Source organism: Nannospalax galili, unplaced genomic scaffold (genome assembly GCF_000622305.1).
Source record: "Nannospalax galili isolate Female #2095 unplaced genomic scaffold, S.galili_v1.0 scaffold113, whole genome shotgun sequence".
In the NCBI taxonomy this organism is placed as follows: domain Eukaryota; kingdom Metazoa; phylum Chordata; class Mammalia; order Rodentia; family Spalacidae; genus Nannospalax; species Nannospalax galili.
Genome location: NW_008335444.1, coordinates 4126852 through 4146413, shown reverse-complemented (window position 1 = coordinate 4146413; position 19562 = coordinate 4126852). Strand labels below are relative to the sequence as shown.

The following is a 19562-nucleotide window of genomic DNA, read 5'->3' as shown; positions in this document are numbered from 1 at the left end:
TGCCTGCGTCATTGACAGGCTGGGACAAGTTGCTGGACCTCCAAGCCTCAGATTCTTTGGCTGTAAAACTAGGGTGAGGACGGTACTGAGCTTGTAGTCAATCATATGGCTTCGAAGAGATGATGCATTTAAGGGGCTTGGCACATTGCATGGCTTCTATTAAAGGTGACGTGGCCCAGGCCCATCCACAGCAGGACTGGACTTGGGTCTGTTTGAGGTACAGAGAGAAATGTTTGTACATTGAGAATTGAGGAGCAAGAGACAGAACGATTGCATTTCACCCACTGCCCACTAGAACATCAGGAACCCTTCAGCATTTCTTGGGCTCCTGTTCTTGATCACTGGCCAGGGAATCCTCCTGCCCTGGGGCCTGAGTCTTGGGGACAGACACCACCTGGAATGTACATGGTTAACTAGAAAGAGGTTGGGAAGCCACCCTGCCTGACTCCTCACCAGGTCCCCGGTGACTCCTCAGTGCTGCTTTATGTCTTAAGGGACTATCCTAGTGTGCTAGGGCTGCCATGACAAAGTGCCACAGACTGAGAGGCTGGTGCAGCAGGGATTTACTAAGTCCAAGATCAAGGTGTAGGCAACGTGGTTTTTCTGAAGCCTCTCTCCACAGCCATTGTGTCTTTACACAGTCTTTCCTCTGTATGGCCTATCCTGACCTATTATAAGGATACTAGCCACACTGTATTAGGGCTCACCCATATGACCTCATATTGCCCTGTCTCCCACTTTAAAGGCCCTGCCTCCAAGTATAGTCATATTCTGATGTAATAGGGTTTGGGACTTTTGCATATGAATATGGGGGGTGGAGATGACATAGGTTAGCCCATAAGGGTATATGCTAAAGTAACCTCCTCTAGTGTGTGTGGTTACCTAGGAGGCTGCAACATCACCCCCAGGCCAGGAAGGGTAACCCCAGGCCTTGCTCCTTGTCCTCAGGGGCTGCAAGTGGCACAGAAGGAAGCCCAGATCCGGTTGCTAGAGGGACGCCTGAGGCAGACAGACATGACAGGCTCTTCCCAGAACCACCTGCTCCTGGACGCTTTGCGAGAAAAAGCTGAGGCACACCCAGAGCTTCAGGCCCTCATCTACAATGTGCAGCAGGGTATGCATGGGTGTGGGGAAGGCCTTCCAGCTCCCCAAGCTGCCTGCTATGACCAATCCCCAGACACCTTTGCTTCCTCAGAATTTCCTCAGAAGCCTTGGTCTGAACCCAGTGCAGAGATGCAGGAGGGAAGCTGTGCCCCTTTCTCCACACTCTAATGAGCCTCTCAACTCTCCTTCTTTCCTTTTCTCCCTCCTCCCCCAGAGAATGGTTATGCAAGCACAGATGAAGAGGTCTCAGAGTTCTCTGAGGGGAGGTAAGTTTCCAAGCTGGGAGTCAGAGGTTGCAACCTGAGACTGGAAGAGGGGTTGCCATAAGGTCCAGGACTGAGCCTGGATTTGCAGACTCTTTGGGGACCTTAGTTCTAAGTCCTAGAGATACAGTGTAGGCTATCAGGATCCTGAACTTCCTTTCTTCTTCCTCAGCTTTTCCCAGTCATTCACTATGAAAGGCTCTACCAGCCATGATGACTTCAAGTTCAAGGTAAGCATTGCCAGAAGAAAAGCTATAGGTGCATTTGGGACACTCTCCCACAGCCTCTGGGTTCTGCCTCTATCCTCAGCCCCAATTCAGTTTTATCCTCAGACAAAAAGGATCTTACCTAGAATTTGGGGTACCCAGATGTGTAACTTGTTATAGCAACAGCTTTGTAGCCCTGGCTAGCCTGGAACTAGCTAGGTAGGCCAGGCATCCCATTCTTTTCAAGATGGGTAGGTGGGAGAAATAACTAGAGCTACTGCTGGTTACTACCTGGTGACATCACTATATCCATAGACTCTTCTTTACAAAATGCCTCCTTCTGCACCTGAGACTGCTCTGGCTCTGAGTCAAAGCCTAACTGTAGGTATCTAGTTACTTTTCCTGCAGATACTTGCTCAGCACCATGAGAGTCAATAGTCAAAATTTTCTAAACAGCAAAGGATTAATGATTAGACTGAACTGACACTCAAGATTTATTAAACTGCAGACTTGGAGCAATGCGTTATGTATAGTTCTGAGGTGAGCTGATTAGCAGTCAAGACACTCTGTGGTTTGCATAGTCCAGCTAAGGACAGGAAAACAGTCTTAGTTGCTCTGGATTCTCCAGAAGGCTAAAGAGTTTAGCTGTGGAGCTCAGGTGACATCTCTGTGTGATGCCTGCTCGGGTCCTTCCAATCAGCAACTCTCCCTCAGACCAGGCAGCACCATTTCCCTCCTAGGACTTACCTCCCACCTGTTTTTGTGTTTTATTTTTCATTCCTGGAGATTGATCCCAGGACCTTGCATATACTATGCAGTACCTTGCCACTGAGCTATATCTGCAGCTCTTTTTATTTTTATTTTTTAAGTTTGAGATAAGAGTCCTACTAAGTTGCCCAGGCAGCCTTGAACATGTGATCCTCAGCCTCAGTCTCATGTAGCTGGTATTGCAGGTCTGAGCCATCAGGTCCAGTTCTAGCCTCTCTTTTATAGGCCATTCAGTTGGGAAAATCAGTCCATTCTTCCTTTCCTAGGGTGAACCCAAGCTGTCTGCCCAAATGAAGGCTGTGTCTGCTGAGTGCCTGGGACCCCCACTGGACAGCTCCACCAAGAACATTACCAAGTCCCTGGCCTCCCTTGTTGAGATCAAAGAAGATGGAGTGGGCTTCTCTATCCGGGACCCCTACTACAGGGACAAAGTTTCACGCACTGTCAGCCTGCCCACTCGGGGCAGCACTTTGTAAGGAGGGGATCCAGGAACATGGGTCAAGGTGGGCAGAAAATTAGGTCTTGGCTTCACTGGACCCTTCTGTTCCAGCCCCCGGCAGTCTCGAGGAGGCACAGACACATCACCTCTGACCCGAAGGAAGTCATATGACCGAGGTCAGCCCATCAGGTGAGAGCATGTTATAGAATCTGCTCCAGAGTCACTGCCAGTCTAGGCCTTAGGTGCATGAATGGCTATGAGGTTCTGCTCTGTAGATCATCATACCCTTGCTAATCCGGCCCAGCTGACCTCAGTTATTCAGTTTTTCCATGAACCTTCCCTACCCTATGAGGTATGGGATCAGGAAATGCCATCTCCAAAAGATACCTGGAACTAGGTTGTCAAGCCATGGGCTAAAAAACTCCAGTGTGCAGTCAACCTAAGATGGCTCCACAGTAGCTTCAGCTGATCATTGACCTAATGTAGTTCAGCCCCTTTTTATGGCCTTGAGTCCTTGGGAGTTTCCACCCTTTTTAAGTTTTTCTCATATGAAAGGAGCGTTGAATTCCAAAGAAGTCCATGCAGAACAGCGGAAAGGTTTCCAGTTAGTCAGGCACACGTGGGCCCAGCCCTGAAGAGTTTCTGCTCATCTCAGATGACCTTTTGTGGTCCTGGGGTCATAGACCTAAATCTTCAGAGGTTTGGTGGCCTTCTACAGGTTCCACAGCTACATAGTGAATCAGCAGGGCTCGGTATGACCAATTGCACTCTACCTGGGTGGGAGGCAGGAAGAGGCTATGCCCCAGTCTTCCCTCCTCTCTGAAGCCTCTGCAGATGCCTTGAGCAGTGCTTATAAAGTGGCCTTGGTGGAGAGGAGTTGGAGGGACATATGTGTTCTTGAAGCCTAATGGACTGTCATTTCATCTGTGAACTCAGAACAATTTAAGTTGCAGTCTGAGGACTTACACCAAACTCATGATGACACTCCAAAGTAGGGGAGGTTTAAGCTGAATGTAATGACAGCTTTCCAAAAAGAGGACTGAGCAGGGTCATAGGGTCTTCCTTGGAGGTACCATCAGTTTTCATGGTTCACAGTTATGTTCCTCGAAGTTGCTGTGAACACTGGATCAGTGAAAATGGAGTTATTGCTCCTTGGGAGATGTAGGATTATGTTCCTGTGAGCTTCTGATCATAATTTCAATGGCCAATCAGCACATTACCTTGTTCTATGTGGGTCTCTATTTAAAGACACCTTAGCTAATGGATATCATGGACAGCACTGGGCTCACAACCACAGCACTATAACTCATGCTGGAATGAAGCTCATCTAAATCACAGATTTTCTCCATAAGCCTCACTCAAGCTTTCTGATACTTAGCAATACCAGACAGCACTTCTGTGCTATGCTTAGGGGCCATTTCACAAATCAAAATCACCATATAGTTGGTCATGGTAGCCCATACTTGTAATCCTAGCACCCAGGAAGCAGAGGCAGGAGGGTCACTACAAATTCAAGGCCATCCTGGTCTACATAGTTCTAGGCCAGTCAAGGCTACATAATGAGATCAATATCAAAACAAAAATTCAAAATTGTCCTTAAAAAAACACAAACTGCAATAATGAACAAATAAGCACTAACTAGAGTATCAACAAGACACTTGTTTCCAGGATCAGAGTGGAAACAGCCTTGGCTAGAAACACATTTGAGTTACTCAAAATCTTCATTGCTCTGTGTAAGTCTGAAAATGGTACAGATAAGCACCAGGAGATTGATTGTGGGATTACAAATGGATTTCAGGAAGCGCATGAATCCCCACACACAGCATGAGGATGGGATTTGAAGAATACCATCTGGGAACTTGACTGGGAAGGAGCTCTGATGTCACCACACAATGGGCCCTCTCCTGAGGGCCTTGTGATGGGGACAAAAGGTTGAAGCCCAGTCCCAGGTACACTTGTGGGCAGGGATGTGGTCACTCAAGCTGCTGTCTGTCCCCATTCACCAGATCTACAGACATGGGATTCACACCTCCATCATCTCCTCCCACTCGGCCCCGCAATGACCGCAATGTCTTCTCTCGTCTCACCAGCAACCAGAGCCAGGGGTCAGCACTGGACAAGTAAGAACAAGGCTGAGGAAAGCCAGGGAGGGCACTGAGGCTCGTGGGGAGCTTGTTTCTGGGCCTCATTGGGCACGGGTTAACTGTTCCAGCCCCTCTGAGCCATGAAGACCTGATATACTTATCCTTTTTGTACTGACCATGGGTGTCCCCTTCCCCCAAGCATGCTGGGACCTACTGCACTGTGGCAGGACAGTCAGGAGTGGTGGTCATGTGGGACAGGCATACCAGAAATGCCCCTTTCATCTGCTTCAACTGTCCTGCTTTCTCTGAAGCCCTTCATCTTCAGCCATTAGCCTACCTGATTGCAAGTGCTTTACATAGAGTCCTGTGGTCCTTGTGCACTGCCCAGCAGACAGAGGCCTCTGGGTCTCCTTCATGTGGCAGGCTCAGCTCCATCTGTACTCACCAGCTGCTGTAATGGCTATGGGGTCATTTCTGTTCACATCCAGCCCTGCGTTCACAAGGTGCTCACCTTGCTTTGCAATCTGCTCTCACACGCATGATTCCACAAGCACTGCCAGTCAGCCCAATGATTGTCAGTTTTCCTTGGTTTGCTTAAGAAGAATGTAATCCAAAGAAGGACTCAAGGGTTTTTGTCTAGAAAGTTGTCCATGGCCCGGGGCTGCTAACTCCCACTAGTCTGTCCCTGGGGGAATACTTCATCCTCTTGAGTTTCTCTTTGTGCCCCGCAAGCTGCTGGGCCCACTGTGGCCTTCTTCAGTTCTGCAATCTCCTGAAAAGCTCCTCTCTTGGCTCCCTAAAAACTTCCCCGCCATAAGAGGCAATGGTGCTGTGACCTTCAGGGGACCCTAGGTTATACTGCTGTCCTTTGTACCTTTGATATGTGTTCTGCCCATCCCCTCACAGAGATGCCCCTTCCAGGCTCAAAATGCTGCTCCATAGATGCTGACCGTGAGTGGCAAGGGCAAACCCATCAGCCCAACACCCTGGATACCATTCTTCCCTAAGCATACCTCAACTCAGCTCTTACTGGAAGAGCTGTGGGCAAGCCTGGCCCTCCTTCATCAGGGTATGCCCTTCCCATATGCCATTGTAATTGACCTGACTGGTCACATTTTTTTTTAAAGAAAACAGGGTCTTGCCAGGTATGGTGGCACACACCTTTAGCCCCAGCACTTGGTAGGCAGAGGCAGGTGGATCTCTGTGAGTTCCAGGCCAGCTGGGTCTACAGGGAGACCCTGTCTCAAAAAGACCAAAAAGAAAAAAGAAAGAAAGAAAGAAAGAAAAAACAGGGTCTTGCCATGCACCCAGACTAATCTTGAACTCTTGATCTTTCTGCCTTAGCTTCAAGAGTGCTGGGATTATAGGCATGTGTCACCATATCCTCTTGGACTTAAACTTACACACACCCCCTTTTTTTTTTTTAAGAATTGGGATAAGGTTCCACCCATCCTAGCCTGGTCTACAGGCTTTGGTCCTATCTAGTTGGGACCCACATGGAAGACAAAACTAGCTTCTAGACATGGTCTCAAGAAGGGGTAAGAGCAACTAGGGCTTCTTCTGGCCTTGCTGGGGTAAGATATCTGCCTCCAGTTTGTGCAGTGGGCCAGCCAGAGAGCTTGGAACTAGCAACGAGCCCTGGAACCATCTACCCAAGTATGGGCTGGCCTCCCATACCTCCTGTGGCCCTCTCCTTACCCCCACCCTGCTAGCTGAGAGACCCTCTAGTGGCCACTGCTGGGGGATTCTCCCAGCTCCCAGGCTAGTCTGTCCCCAATCTCCCCTCTCCTGCTCTCCTTGAGCCTCCTCCTCCTCCTGCCTCTTTCTGCCTGCCCTGAAGATAACAGCCACCCTCTGACCCTCTGACCTCCCTGTGCTGCCGCTGCCACTGCTGCTGCCGCCGTCTCTGCCATTCCTATGTGTGTTTTCCTCTCCCCCCTAATCCAGCTAATTTTCTGCCCTCCCCAGGTCTGATGACAGCGACTCCTCTTTGTCGGAGGTCCTGAGGTATACACAGAATGTCTCTCATTTTGATCCCCACTCGCGCTCTCTTCTTTTTCTCTTTGCCTCTTGCTACACCAGCCCCTCCTGCCTGTACACCTGTCCTCAGCATGCAGCCCCTCCTCTCCCAGCCCCTGCCTCCACATTCCGTGTCCCTCCTGACACCTCTTCTTGCCCCATGGTTCCTTCCTCTCATGGTGGCCCCTTGGCCCCAGACTGTTCCAGGCCTGGCTGGAGCTAAAGTCTTGGAGAGGAGGTGCAGTTGCTTGTGGCCAGCCCTGTTCTCCCTCGTGCCTTGGGCAAGGTAGGGGTGGGAAGGGGTGGGACATGAAAGCCTTGGGGTAGGCTGGAGTTGGAGCAGAGCTCTGCTGGCAAGGGAAAGGCGGGGGTACCATGAGTACCTGTCAGGTCGCTGGTTCTTTATCAGGTGTTATTGGCAGTGGTGGCTATGTGTGGGGTCCTTGTGACTTAGCTTGTGCCAGTGAGTGAGCCCTGCAGACTTTGGCTCTGAGAGAGTACCAGGGAGGCAGCACTACTGCATACATCTCCTGGTATGCAGATTGTGGGTTCTCCTCTTCTTCGGCCCATGGGACAACAAGAAGCTGGTCTCCCAAGCCTACCCAGCATAGCACCCCACAGTAGGAACAAGACTTAGGACCATACCAGAAGGCTCTCATCAAAGGGCAAGAGCTCCCTCTAACTCTCCAGGCTTGATCTCTACTCACCACATTCTGAGCTAGGGTTGGCACCACTCACTATCCTCCTGTGGAGTGAGGTCTTGCCAATGGGAGACCTCTTCAGAGGGCAGGCTCTCCTTTCAACACATTTCCACAGCTGGCTTGGGCTAACTCAGCCCAAACAGCATCGCAGATGGGGAAAAAGAGCAGCTTGGAGAACTATTTGTGCATGTGCTTATCTGGCAATTGGGCATTTCTAACTGCTGTCTTGGTGTTGCGCTTGGCCAAGTCTACCAGGGCTGTATCAGAGTACTGCAAGTGGGACATTGGTCATTTCAGTAAACCCTCAGCTGTAGCATCACTGTCAGGAACAGCATTCTCTTTTAAAAGGAACTGGAATGTGGTTTCAGAAATAAATTAGTTGGGGATCTCATCCCAAAAGACCTTCCATGAGAAAAACAAAATCATCCTCAAAACTCCAGGAGGCAGGTGTAGCAAAACCCTCGCGCTTACTTGGTTCAACTTCATTCCTGCTCCCAGAGTGCCTTGCAGAGCAAGCAGGTGTTATTCCATGTCCCGATTGCCTCATTCCAGAGAGGCCCAAGCATCCCAGCCCTCAGCTGAGCTATAGTCCCCCAAGGCAATATATCCCTTTGGGGTTTGGGCAGGGAGTTGTAGTGATGGTGTTGTTTTTGACAAGGTTTTCCTATATATATTAGGCTGGCCTTGAACTCCTTATATAGACCAGGTCTGCCTCAAATGCACAGCAATCCTCCTGCCTGGGATTACAAGTGTGTGCCACCACACCCAGCCTTGATTTACCCCTTTGTAAATGACAGGTACAGACCTGACCATGCTGAACCAACAGGGTCCTGTGGGTAGGTGTACGTCAGTCTCACTGCTGAGAGGTACCAGCCACAGAGCAGTGACTACAGATGAAGTACTGGGAGGGTGATAGCCAGGACATCCTTCCCTCTCTGCTGCCTTCCCTTTACTCTTGGTAGCCAAAGCAGCCTATAGACTGGTGGGAACTTCAGGGGCTAATTCCAGTACTTGGGCTTCTGCCCTGTCCCACCCAGGATGACCGCATGCCTGGCTCTGGCTCTGGGTTAGGCAGCTTCCCATCCTGCTCCTTCCAGCGTGCCTAGCATGGGGCTTCCTCCTTCAAAGTGTTGAGGATGGCAACTTTAGCACTTCCCAACTCTCAGACCTTTGGTGGAATTTGCTAGAGGCCCTGGAGTTTCTGTCATCACCCCTTGTCTCCTCTCTACCCAGACCCCTTTCTCACGTGTGCCTCAGTCAGCCTGACCACAGCCTCCTTGGCTGACCGGCACATATTCTCTCCCTCTCTCCTGGGAAGGGGCATCATCACCCCCATTGGAGGAGCTAAGGGTGCCCGGACAGCCCCACTGCAGTGCATCTCCATGGCTGAGGGCCACACCAAACCCATCCTCTGCCTGGATGCCACCGATGAGTTGCTTTTCACAGGGTCCAAAGGTGAGTGGTGACTTGAGAGGCCAATGGAATGTGGCCTCCTACCCACTCCAAATTCCTTTTCCAGAGTGAGCTGTGAAGGCAACAAAACACAGAGCCCCCCACCCCGAGTTGAGGCTATGAGAGACAGCTTACTCATCACTCTTTATGTCTTACCTTGGCTCAAGACTCCCATACACCCCCAGCCAAGTCTTCACTCCTACCTGATCCTTCTGGTTCTACCAGCAACACCCTCCACCTCCCTTAGAAACTTCAGGAAGCTTCTCAGATGTTCAACATCTCAGTCCTCCAGTACCACCACTCCCCCAACATCATCTCAGGAGCCATAGCTGTGCCATTCTTGTGGTCTCAGCAGCAGGAGTCTACAGTCCTGCTAGTCACTGTAGCACAGTTAAAGATTTGACCAACAGAAAGCACAAGTCTATAGCAGACACACATAATAGGAATATAAACATATATGGGGGGATATATGTATGTGTATATATGCATATACATATATGTGTATACCTATATGCATGCACACACACACACACACACACAAGAAGAGGGGATAGCCGTCAATCAAGGTGTGATTGATTGATTGGCTCTAAGTTTTCCCGTATTTGCTTGCCACTTAGTCATTTAATTAGTCTTAGTATTTTATGGGGACTTTCTTGTAGCCCAGGACACAGAACTCACCCTGATCTAAGGTTCTTAGCAACTTCTGTGTCTCCTGAGTTTTTTATGAGCATTGTACACATGTGCATGATTCTCCCTCAGACAGAGTTCTGAGGTGCCTCTCCATCTCTCCCTCCTAATTTTGACCTCACCCTCTCATTTAAGGGAGCTTCCAGGCCCCTGAATAATATCACCCCTTCCTCATGGTCCTTTCCCTGTCTCTGACAGACCGTAGCTGCAAAATGTGGAACCTGGTAACAGGGCAGGAGATTGCAGCTCTCAAGGGCCACCCCAACAACGTGGTCTCCATCAAGTACTGTAGCCACTCAGGGCTGGTGTTCTCTGTGTCCAGCTCCTATATCAAGGTGTGGGACATCCGGGACTCAGCCAAGTGCATTAGGACCCTCACGTAAGTGCCCCCCCACATCTGCCTCACCAGGCTTGACTAGAGAAAACTGCTTCTTAGCCCAGTTACATGGGCACAAAGGCCCTTCGTGTCCCATAGACTTGACTTGACTCTTGGGGTACAAAGTGAGATCCTTTGGTTTATGGGGAGCAGTTTCTGGGGTAGCAGATTGGTGAGCCTTTGGCTTGCCTGGCCCCCTTTTGTCTGAATACCTCAAGCCCTATCATTTGAGATGGGCTACATATGACCCAAGAAATAAAAAACAAGCTGAGACCAGCAGGTGGCAGCAGCCTCCAAGCCAGGCCAGCCATCTGCCTCACAATAAGCCACCTAGCACAGGGTACTGAACTGGGGCGGGGGTTGGGGGAGCACAGAACCAACATTCCAAAAGTCATGTTTTGTACATGTGTGTATTATAAGCTATAAGTTGTTTAGTTTGTTCCTTAAAAAGCAAACACAGAGAATTTTTAAGGCAGTTAACTTACTATGCATGATAGTGTAATCACAGATTATATCATATATTTGGTTGAATTGGCAGAATGAAGAACACCCCAAATGAGGAGCCCCAGTAGAAATGATGAGCTTGGGCAATGATGTATAGGTTCATCAGCTGTAACAAAGGCTTCACTATGGTGTGGGGTATTGGTAATGGGGGAGGCTGTGCATGTACTGGGGAAAGATGGATATAGGGAAACTGCCTTCTGCTCAGTTTTGCTGTAAGCCTTAAACTTCTCTGGAAGAAGAGGGGGAGGAAGAGGTGGAGAAGGAAGAGGAAAAGGGAGGAGGAGGAGGAGGAGGAGGAGGAGGAGGAGGAAGAGGAAGAAGGGAATGAGGAAGAAGAGGAGGGGGAAGAGGATGAAGTGGAGGAGGAAGAGAGTAGAAAGGGGAAGAAGATTTAGTAGTGGTGGTGGTGGTGATAGTAGTGTGATAAAAATACACAAAATGGAGATTTTTCACTTCTCTGAACAGATAAGGAAACTGGGGCTCAGAGAAGTTAATGATTTCTACATGAGCCAGGTTCAAAACCTATCTCTAAAAATTTATTTTATTGTTTAAAGTTTTGTGTGTGTGTGTGTGTGTGTGTGTGTGTGTCTGTGTGTCTGTATCTGTGTCTGTGTCTGTATATACACAAATGTCTACAAAGGCCAGAGGTGTCAGATCTCCTGGCACTGGAGTTACAGGTGGTTATGAGCTTCCTGACATGGGTGCTGGGAACTGAACTCAGGTTCTCTGCACGACCAGTACATGCTCTAACTGATGAACCAGTTCCCCAGCCATGACTCCATCTGACAGTGTACTCCAGCCTGCCCAGGTACACCAGTGACTATGCAGAGACTAGTCTTGCTGTGGGCAGAGTGAAACTGTCCCTTGGTCCTGCTTCTAGGGGAAGGTGTTCTGTTCTGATAGGGAAGGCAACCTAGAAGTGGCTTACTGGAGCCAGTCTGAGTGGGGTTTTATTAGTTTCTTGATCTTCATGGATAGACTCTTTTGATTTCTGGCTTTGCTTCTCTGGGTAGGTCCTCAGGCCAGGTGATCTCAGGAGATGCTTGTGCAGCCACATCTACACGTGCCATCACCAGTGCCCAGGGGGAGCATCAGATTAACCAGATGGCCCTCAGTCCCTCAGGCACCATGTTGTATGTCGCCTCTGGCAATGCTGTTCGCATCTGGGAGCTCAGCAGGTCAGTGAGATGTCTAGGGAAGAGGCCTAAGGAGGCCTGAAGTTTCAACATGCATGGGATGACCCACCCCATGGTGGGCAGTGCCCCCAGTTCCCCAAGCTGTGAACTTGTACCCCTCCTCTGAAAACCGTGGTCCTTGATCACACTTGAAGGGGAAGAAGAGCAGCCTGGCCAGGCCTGTCTGTTAGGTCCCAACTGGGTACCCCACCAACCCCACTATCCCTGGTTGGGCTTTTCCCAACTAGGTGCCCCTCCAACCCACTGTCCCTGGTTGGGCTTTTCCACTGCAGATTCCAGCCCATCGGCAAGCTAACCGGCCACATTGGCCCAGTCATGTGCCTGACAGTCACCCAGACCACCAACCAACATGATCTTGTAGTGACTGGCTCCAAAGACCACTATGTGAAGGTACCTGAAGCTGCCTACACTCTGGCTGTGATCTGGCCAGGGCCGCCTCTGCTCCAAGGCCTAGCTGGTGGTGTTCTCACTGTTTCTTCCACTCTTTTCTGCCTGTGTCCTCTGTTACCTTAGGAACATACACACACACACACACACACACTCGAACACACACACACACACACACACACACACACACACACACACAAAACCTGGTTTGGGGCTAGAGGATAGCTCAGTGGGACAGCACTTAACCTAGTATGCATAAGCCCTGCATTAGACGATCAGTAAAACACACACACGCACACACACACACAAAAAAAAAACCAATGATATTTATGGGGATTGGTGCTGTAGAGGGCATTGCAAAGAGGGCAGGAAGGTATGTGCAGATAGGGTATAGAATTATTTTGTAAATGGTGAAAAGTCAACAACCTAAATGTCTGAGGACTGAGGGGGCGAAAATAAAAACTATAAAGTATACAAGCCCCACTACTTTGGCTTGCTCTATGCAGATACAGTTGGAAACTATGTATGGCCAGAAACCGGAAGGAAGCATATAAAAGGGAGACGGAGGTGGTGGGACTACAATGATACAAGGCCTGCCCCCAACCCTGCCCCTCTCTGGGCTCTCCCTGTCTGCCCTTCCTCCTGCAGATGTTCCAGCTGGGTGACTGTGTGACAGGCACCATTGGCCCCACCCACAACTTTGAACCCCCACACTATGATGGTATCGAATGCCTGGCTATTCAGGGTGACATACTGTTTAGTGGTTCCCGGGACAACGGCATCAAGAAATGGGACCTGGAACAGCAGGAACTCATTCAGGTGCAGGAGGGGGAGGGGACGAATGGACTAGGACAAGGCCTAGGGCAGACCATGAGTAGAGTTCCCCCCACCCCAAGCCTGCCTCCTGTCTACTCTCTTCCCTACTCTTTCCACCCTCCCCTCTCCAAAGCCTCTATGATTCCACTGTGGCCCTTCTGCACCCTGCCCTTAGCAGAGCCTTGCTCCCAGCCCTTGGGTTTGAATGTGAAGGCCCTGATTCTCCTTTCGGGAGAGCCAGGGCAGAAGGACCTATCTGGGCCTCTGAGTCTGGGTCTCCTGGCACAGAGCAGCTCCGCCTGGCTTCTGGAAGTAACTGGACCTGTCCGCATGACGGACACAGATGCAAGGGCCCAGGTGGCAGCCCTCCAATCACTGGCAAGAGGATGTACATATTCCTGAGGCCCCAGGAAAGACCCTCTCCTTTCTCTGTACCTCATCAGCCCTGATCTTCCCACAGCAAATCCCTAATGCGCACAAGGACTGGGTGTGTGCCCTAGCCTTTGTCCCTGGCCGGCCCATGCTGCTGAGCGCCTGCCGTGCAGGTGTCATCAAGGTCTGGAACGTGGACAACTTCACACCCATCGGTGAGATCAAAGGCCACGACAGCCCCATCAATGCCATCTGCACCAACAGCAAGCATATCTTCACAGCCTCCAGGTGGGTGCTGAGCAGAGAGAGCCACTTTGTTCTCCTCCCTCTCCCTAGAGTGAGTAGGTCAGCAATTGGCTTAGGGCCATGCAGCTGTTCCATAGACCCGGCCCACAGAATAGAATCCCACAGCGCCCTCCTTTCTATCTCCAGCATTCACCTTTGAGCACTGGGTGCCTGGTGTGCTGGGTGCTGCACCAGGCAGGGGATCAGGGAGCCACTGGGCCCCAGGCCAGGACTTGGCCTCCCACCCCTCACACAGCAGTCTCAGTTGCTCTCTACCTTGCCTGGGTAGCTAGCTAACAGACTGCCCTGCCACTGCTCAGCCTCCACTGTAGCTCTGGTCCCCTATGCAGACAGCACCCAGGCCCTCAGTCCCAGGGGTGCTACTCAGCCGGGGTTCTTCTTTTTTCACCTTGTTCCCACCATGTTCCTTCTCTCCCTCTCCCCTCCCACCTCCTCCTGCCTCTCCTCTCTGCCTCTCCACCTCTTCCCCCAATAGTGACTGCCGGGTAAAGCTGTGGAATTACGTCCCTGGACTCACCCCCTGCCTTCCTCGCCGAGTCCTGGCCATAAAGGGCCGCGCCACCACCCTGCCCTGACCCTCGCTAGCCCGCCCCTCCCTTCTCTCATTCTCCCCTCTTGCCTTTTCCTATCTTTCCCCACTTCGATCTGAGCTGCTTCTTCACGGTATGAGATTGTTTTACTCTTTCTTCTTACTCTCCCTCCATGTCCTGCCTGGCCCAGACAGACTGCCCCACCCTCCCACCCCTCTTGCAAGCATGAGCAGCGGGACAGAACCCTAGGTAGCGGAGAGCAGAGTGGGAGGCATTCAGGCCTGGACAAATCAAAATGACAAAGGGAAAACCCAGGAGAATGGTCCCGCATGGCCTTCGAGACCATGGGCCTGGCCTCTCTCTGCCCAGTACCCCTGTCCTGCAGTCCCCACTGCCCCTAAGTAGTATCCATATGTGGGGGAGGAAAGGAATCTTCCCATCATTTACTTTTGGGGGCACTCAACTGGACCCACGTTGAGAGCTGAGCAGCCCTCACTCTGTCCTTCTCAGCGACCTAACGGTGAAGATCTGGAGCATGCGGCGGCTACCACCAGCCCACCCTCGAAGTTAGGACAGAGGGAGGCCAGACCCTCAGACCCAGCAGCCTACACAGTGTGGAAGGGAAGCTGTGGCCTGGCCTGACTAGACCAGCCAGCTTCACTGGGGACAAAGGGTATGGCCCCTCTCTTGCTCTGCTTCCTCTCCCTTGCCTTCCCATGGGATACTGTCCCCTCTGTCCCTCTCCTGCCTCCTAATGAAAGGAGAGGCTTGGGAGGGAATTAAGCTGTGAAGCCAAAGGGCATTATCCCCCTCCCCCACCCCCCAGTCCCCTGCCTTCTCTCCACTGGCCACATTGTCTCCTGCTGAGCCAACCCTGCCCTTCCTCCAGGCCCTCAGCCCAGGGCGGAAACTATGAAGGATAAGCAGTCCCAGCCCCATCTCCAGTAAGCTAGCCTCCTCCATCTAGCCTCCAGTGAGCTAGCCTCCTCCATCAAGCCTCCAGTGAGCTAGCCTCCTCTGTCAAGCCTCCAGTGAGCTAGCCTCCTCCATTTCTCCCAGCCCCTCCTCTGGAGCCACTGTAACTGCCTCTGAGCCCAACAAGGTAGTTCTCAGGTAACCATGGAAAACCAGATGTAGACAGCTGGGTCTTGCAGCTGACCCTGAACACTATGGCCACCAACATCTAATCCCAGTGGGGTCCAGTCATTCCTTAAGGCTCCCTTCTGGTGGGGCCACAGTGGAACTACTAGATGATTCTTTGGGGAGGGTCAGGAATACTGCAGTTATTTAATTTATTGGTTTTCATTTTTGTTTTGCTGTTGCCTCCTGGAAACTGACTTGAAGTTTCTTCCCATGTGTACTTTCCCTCTACTTTTGGGAGCCTTCTCTCTGTCACTCCAGGGTCCCCTCCTCTGCTGCTGCTCAGAGGAGGGAAAGGCCCCCTTCGCTCTTTGCAGCTCTGGCCTCGCCCAAGCTCTGACCCCCGGATACCTTCCAGTACAGCCCGGGTCTCTAGGTCGCCTGATGCCTCAGTGCCTTCCTCCATCCTGGGGCCTGGCACCATGCTGGGAAGCCTTATGCCACCCATGCCCACAGCCCACATGTGTCTTCTATTTGTGGGCCTCATGACCATAGCCCTGAAGGTCAGAGAGCCCATCTCACAGCTCAGGGCTCCCCAGAATCTGTGTGGTCCAATAGGAAGCAGTTTGGTGAACCGTTCACTGGGTAGCAGCCTGGGTAATGAGACTGCCTGCACCCTGCCTACCCTCCCCATAGCCAATTATGTTTTCACTCCCCAAGGGGACAGGAGTCTCCCCAGCTTTTCCCTTTAGCTGTTCTGGAGATAGGTTTTCAAGCCTTAAAACCAGCCTTGGCCAAAGGCCTTCCCATCTAGATTGCTATAAGGAGGCCCTGACTCCTTGTTTCTTCCCCTGAGGCTATGGACTCAGCTCCAGGGATGAGCTTCAGGCTGAATCCATGTCTGGTGCCCCCTGTTGAAACAACTCTAAATTTATAGGAACAGGCCTCAGGAGGGGCCAGCTCCATCTCTCACCCCTGGCTTCCCCTACTCTCAAGCTAGTCCATACTGGTATTCCAATGTTTCACTGCTCTTGTGCTTTCTGGTCTCAGCCTGGGAGCCCTTAACTCCGAGGTACCTATGCCCTCAGCTCCTCTCCGTCTGTGGCCAAGGCCACTGGCACCTGTCCGTGTGGGTCTGGTATGGGAGGTTCAGACCCAGCTAAGGCTAGTGAGGCCAGGCCATCTCTGAGCCCTTCCAGAGCTGACCCCAAGGCTGGGGCTAAGAAGGTTGTCTTGCTTGTCGGTGGCCCCTGCTGGACATGATGTTAAGTCTGGGTAAGCTGATGTGCCTGTTGAATGATGCGTCTGGAAAACCGGTCATCTGGAGCCTGGACAGTCTGTCTTCGATGACCAGAAATCCTCCTTCCTCTGCCCATCCCAGGAGTACAAAGAAACTTCTTAGTACTCAGAAGTGACTATGTCTTATCCTCTACCACCCCCTCTATCTGAATGGAGACCCTGTAAGAAAACCCAGAACCTGTCTGCATGACTGTTTACAAACTACAGAAACACATGAGACTTACATTCCGACCCTATGGGCCGGGCTGCCCCAGCCCGGGGCACCTGTACTGTATAGCTGCAAGGCCAGTTCTTGCATGAAGTGTGTGGTCTTACAGCCCCGAGAGAGGTGCTCAACCGCCATTGCCCCTTCTGCCATTTCTGATGGGTCACTACCTCATGGCGGGGCTGCTCTGCTGTCCCGGCGAGTGTCATTGACTAAACTTGAAGTACTCTGGAGCTCTGAGCCCATCCTCCCCCAACCACTCTGAGCTGTGTTCTAGGAGCATTGGAGTCCCTGCCCACACTTTCAGGGGAGTCCAAGGTACACAGTTAGGGGCAGGCCCCCCAGCTCCACTCATTGCACAAGTGTTGTAAGTGTTGGAAGCACAAACTGGTTATGATTTGAGCACAATGGCAGGGCTCTTGGCAGGCAATATAGGCAGACCTGGGCCCAGGAGGCTCCTCCCAGATAGGTCGTGTCCTAAGTTAGACCAGGGATGCCTGCAGGTCTGGGGCTGGCTTACCTGTGTACTTCTGAGACTCATCGTGTTGTTTCTCGTGCACATCCTAAGACTTGAGACCCAGGCCATGTCTGTATGCTGTGGGGCCCTCCTGAGACCTCCACATCCCAGGCTTTTAAAAAGACCTGAACACAGGTTGCACCTCACCATGCTAAGCCTAAAGGGCTTGGACCCAGGCTCCCATCTCTTGGGTTAAGCCCCACATCAATACTTCCAAAGCTGATTGGCTTCCATCTGGATGGAACATCTGTACTGTCCCCCATTCCTTGGGCCTTCTCTGCATAGGCCTGGGCCTGGATCCATTCCAGTATTAACTAGTTCAGTATTTGCTCTCATTGGAAAGATTTGACCACAGCAGCCAGTATCCTGGAAGGCTGTCCCCAAACCAGCCTTTGAAGACTGCCCAGGAGAGAGGGAAGGCAAGGAGGCCTAGGCTAGCCTAACCCAGTCTTTGAAGTGGTCAGAGTGCCACCACCAGCTATTTGGGAAGGGACAGCTGTGGACCTGGGAGTAGCCTCCCACCCTAGCCCCAGCTACAGCCTTGGAATTGTCTGCCCACCCAAGGCTGTGTGTGGCATGGGCAAAGGGCAGTTAAAAGCACAAAACCACATAGGGAAGATACCGGCTTGCTGAGGCATTTTCGTGCCACCCCATGTGGTGGTGGCATAGGCAGCCTCTGTGAAAGCAGACATTTATGTCTCTGTCCTGCCCTCTCCTAGTTCTTGGGGGCCTCCCCTGAGGCTGGGCTGGGTATAGGCACATCCGCTTGACTGTCCATACCCTGCCTGTGTCCGGTATGTTTTTATGGGCAGGGCCTACCCTGCAGGAGCAGTGAATTCCTTCCCACTGTGTGGCCCAAACCTGTGCCATCTGTCCCTTTGTCCTCTCAAACAGGAAAGTGCTTGTTGCTTCCTTTGATGGGCATAGCCCTCACTCTCAGCGGCCAGTGCCCCCACAGGACTTCCTAAGTCCAGCTCCCCCTGCTTGACTTCCAGATCTTCTATAAGAACAGAATCTGCAGGGAAAGTTCTGTCCCTTTTGCATCTTTGTTCTGTCCCCTGTGTTCACTCCCTTTCATCTCTAGCACCCAGATCCACCCCCCTCACACCTCAGTTCAATCCTTCAAACCTGTGTCCTGAAGGCTTTGCCAGAAAGGTAGGAAGCAGATACTGCTGAAAATCAGAGATGATCACTGAAGTCTTGGTGCCCTACCCTGCCCACCAGCTCTTTTCTAGCCATTGCCCTTGCCCTGGCTTGCAGGGTCTCATTTGGCTCATGCGCTCCTCTGTAACATGGTAGCACAAGGTGTATATATGTTTTGTACCTCTGCTGATGACTGTACATAGTGTATGAAAGTTATTTAAGCTTCATGCTGTATATTTCTGTTCTGGAATTGGATGTGTGTGTTCTAAGGACTTGTCATAAATAAAACTGGAATGACCATTGTCCACTGAAGTATGGCCAGAGGACTGTTGACCTGTGGCTGATTGACCTTTTGGGGGGGCTGGGAAGTTGTTGTATAGGACTGGATCTTGGGACTGGACCCTGTGCTGAGTTTAGAGTTCCTTGGAGGATGTCACATTCGCCCAGCCCCACACACGGCTCCAGGGACCAAGGCAGGTACAGTTGCTGAAGAGGGGGCACTAGCATTAATTGAGCACATACTGTACCCCTGGTACTGTACAGGGCATTTCTCACTAGATATTCCCTACTCCTCGTGATAGGGAATGTTCTCATTTTATGAAATGAGAACAGGAGTGACTCATCCGTGTCCTCACAGGCTCACAGCTCATAAGGACAGAACTGGGATTTGATCAGCCCTGCCCTGCTGCAGCCCCCATTTCCTTTCACTAACATAGTACATGCCTTCTCTAGGGCCTGGAACTCGCTGTGTGTGGTATATACTGGACATGCTTCATTCCTCTGACACAGAGAGCGAACGGAATTATGAAAATATTAAAAAGCTCATATGCAAACCCAGCTCTGCAATGGTTTTAGTGATTTTTATTATTATATCGTTTCCTTTCAGTCTTTAGAAAACTAAATCCCTCATGCTATTTGTTTATTTATTTATTTATTTATTTATTATTATTTATTTATTTATTCAAGATAGGGTTTCCCTGTAGTGCCAGCTGGCCTGGAACTCACTATGTAGATCAGGCTAGCCTTAAACTCACAGAGATCCGCCTGCCTCTACCTCCCAAGTGCTGGGACTAAAGGTGTGCGCCACCATGCCCAGCTCACTTTTTTT

The 19562-nt window shown here is 51.2% G+C and overlaps 1 protein-coding gene across 6 annotated transcripts in view; it reads left to right on the top strand.

Moving 5' to 3' along the window:
- The window catches only part of Kif21b (kinesin family member 21B), a 49458-nt gene extending 30173 nt beyond the window's left edge, over positions 1 to 19285 (top strand). Inside the window, exons 22-36 of one of the 6 annotated variants that reach the window (XR_003849127.1) lie at positions 949 to 1114; positions 1319 to 1370; positions 1540 to 1597; positions 2608 to 2813; positions 2892 to 2969; positions 4787 to 4900; positions 6833 to 6871; positions 8903 to 9039; positions 9922 to 10102; positions 11617 to 11781; positions 12072 to 12189; positions 12835 to 13005; positions 13463 to 13662; positions 14721 to 14883; positions 18824 to 19285. Coding sequence is in view for 2 of the 6 variants with exons in the window: in XM_008830277.3 (XP_008828499.1) it covers positions 949 to 1114; positions 1319 to 1370; positions 1540 to 1597; positions 2608 to 2813; positions 2892 to 2969; positions 4787 to 4900; positions 6833 to 6871; positions 8903 to 9039; positions 9922 to 10102; positions 11617 to 11781; positions 12072 to 12189; positions 12835 to 13005; positions 13463 to 13662; positions 14721 to 14781 (1746 nt within the window). In the remaining 4 variants the exon portion in view is untranslated. Of the gene's footprint in view, positions 1 to 948; positions 1115 to 1318; positions 1371 to 1539; positions 1598 to 2607; positions 2814 to 2891; positions 2970 to 4786; positions 4901 to 6832; positions 6872 to 8902; positions 9040 to 9921; positions 10103 to 11616; positions 11782 to 12071; positions 12190 to 12834; positions 13006 to 13462; positions 13663 to 14155; positions 14344 to 14720; positions 18767 to 18823 lie in introns of those variants that run through there. The other 5 variants (XR_003849126.1, XR_003849125.1, XR_003849128.1 and 2 more) reach the window with 5 other exon arrangements.
- Positions 19286 to 19562: the final 277 nt, after the last annotated feature.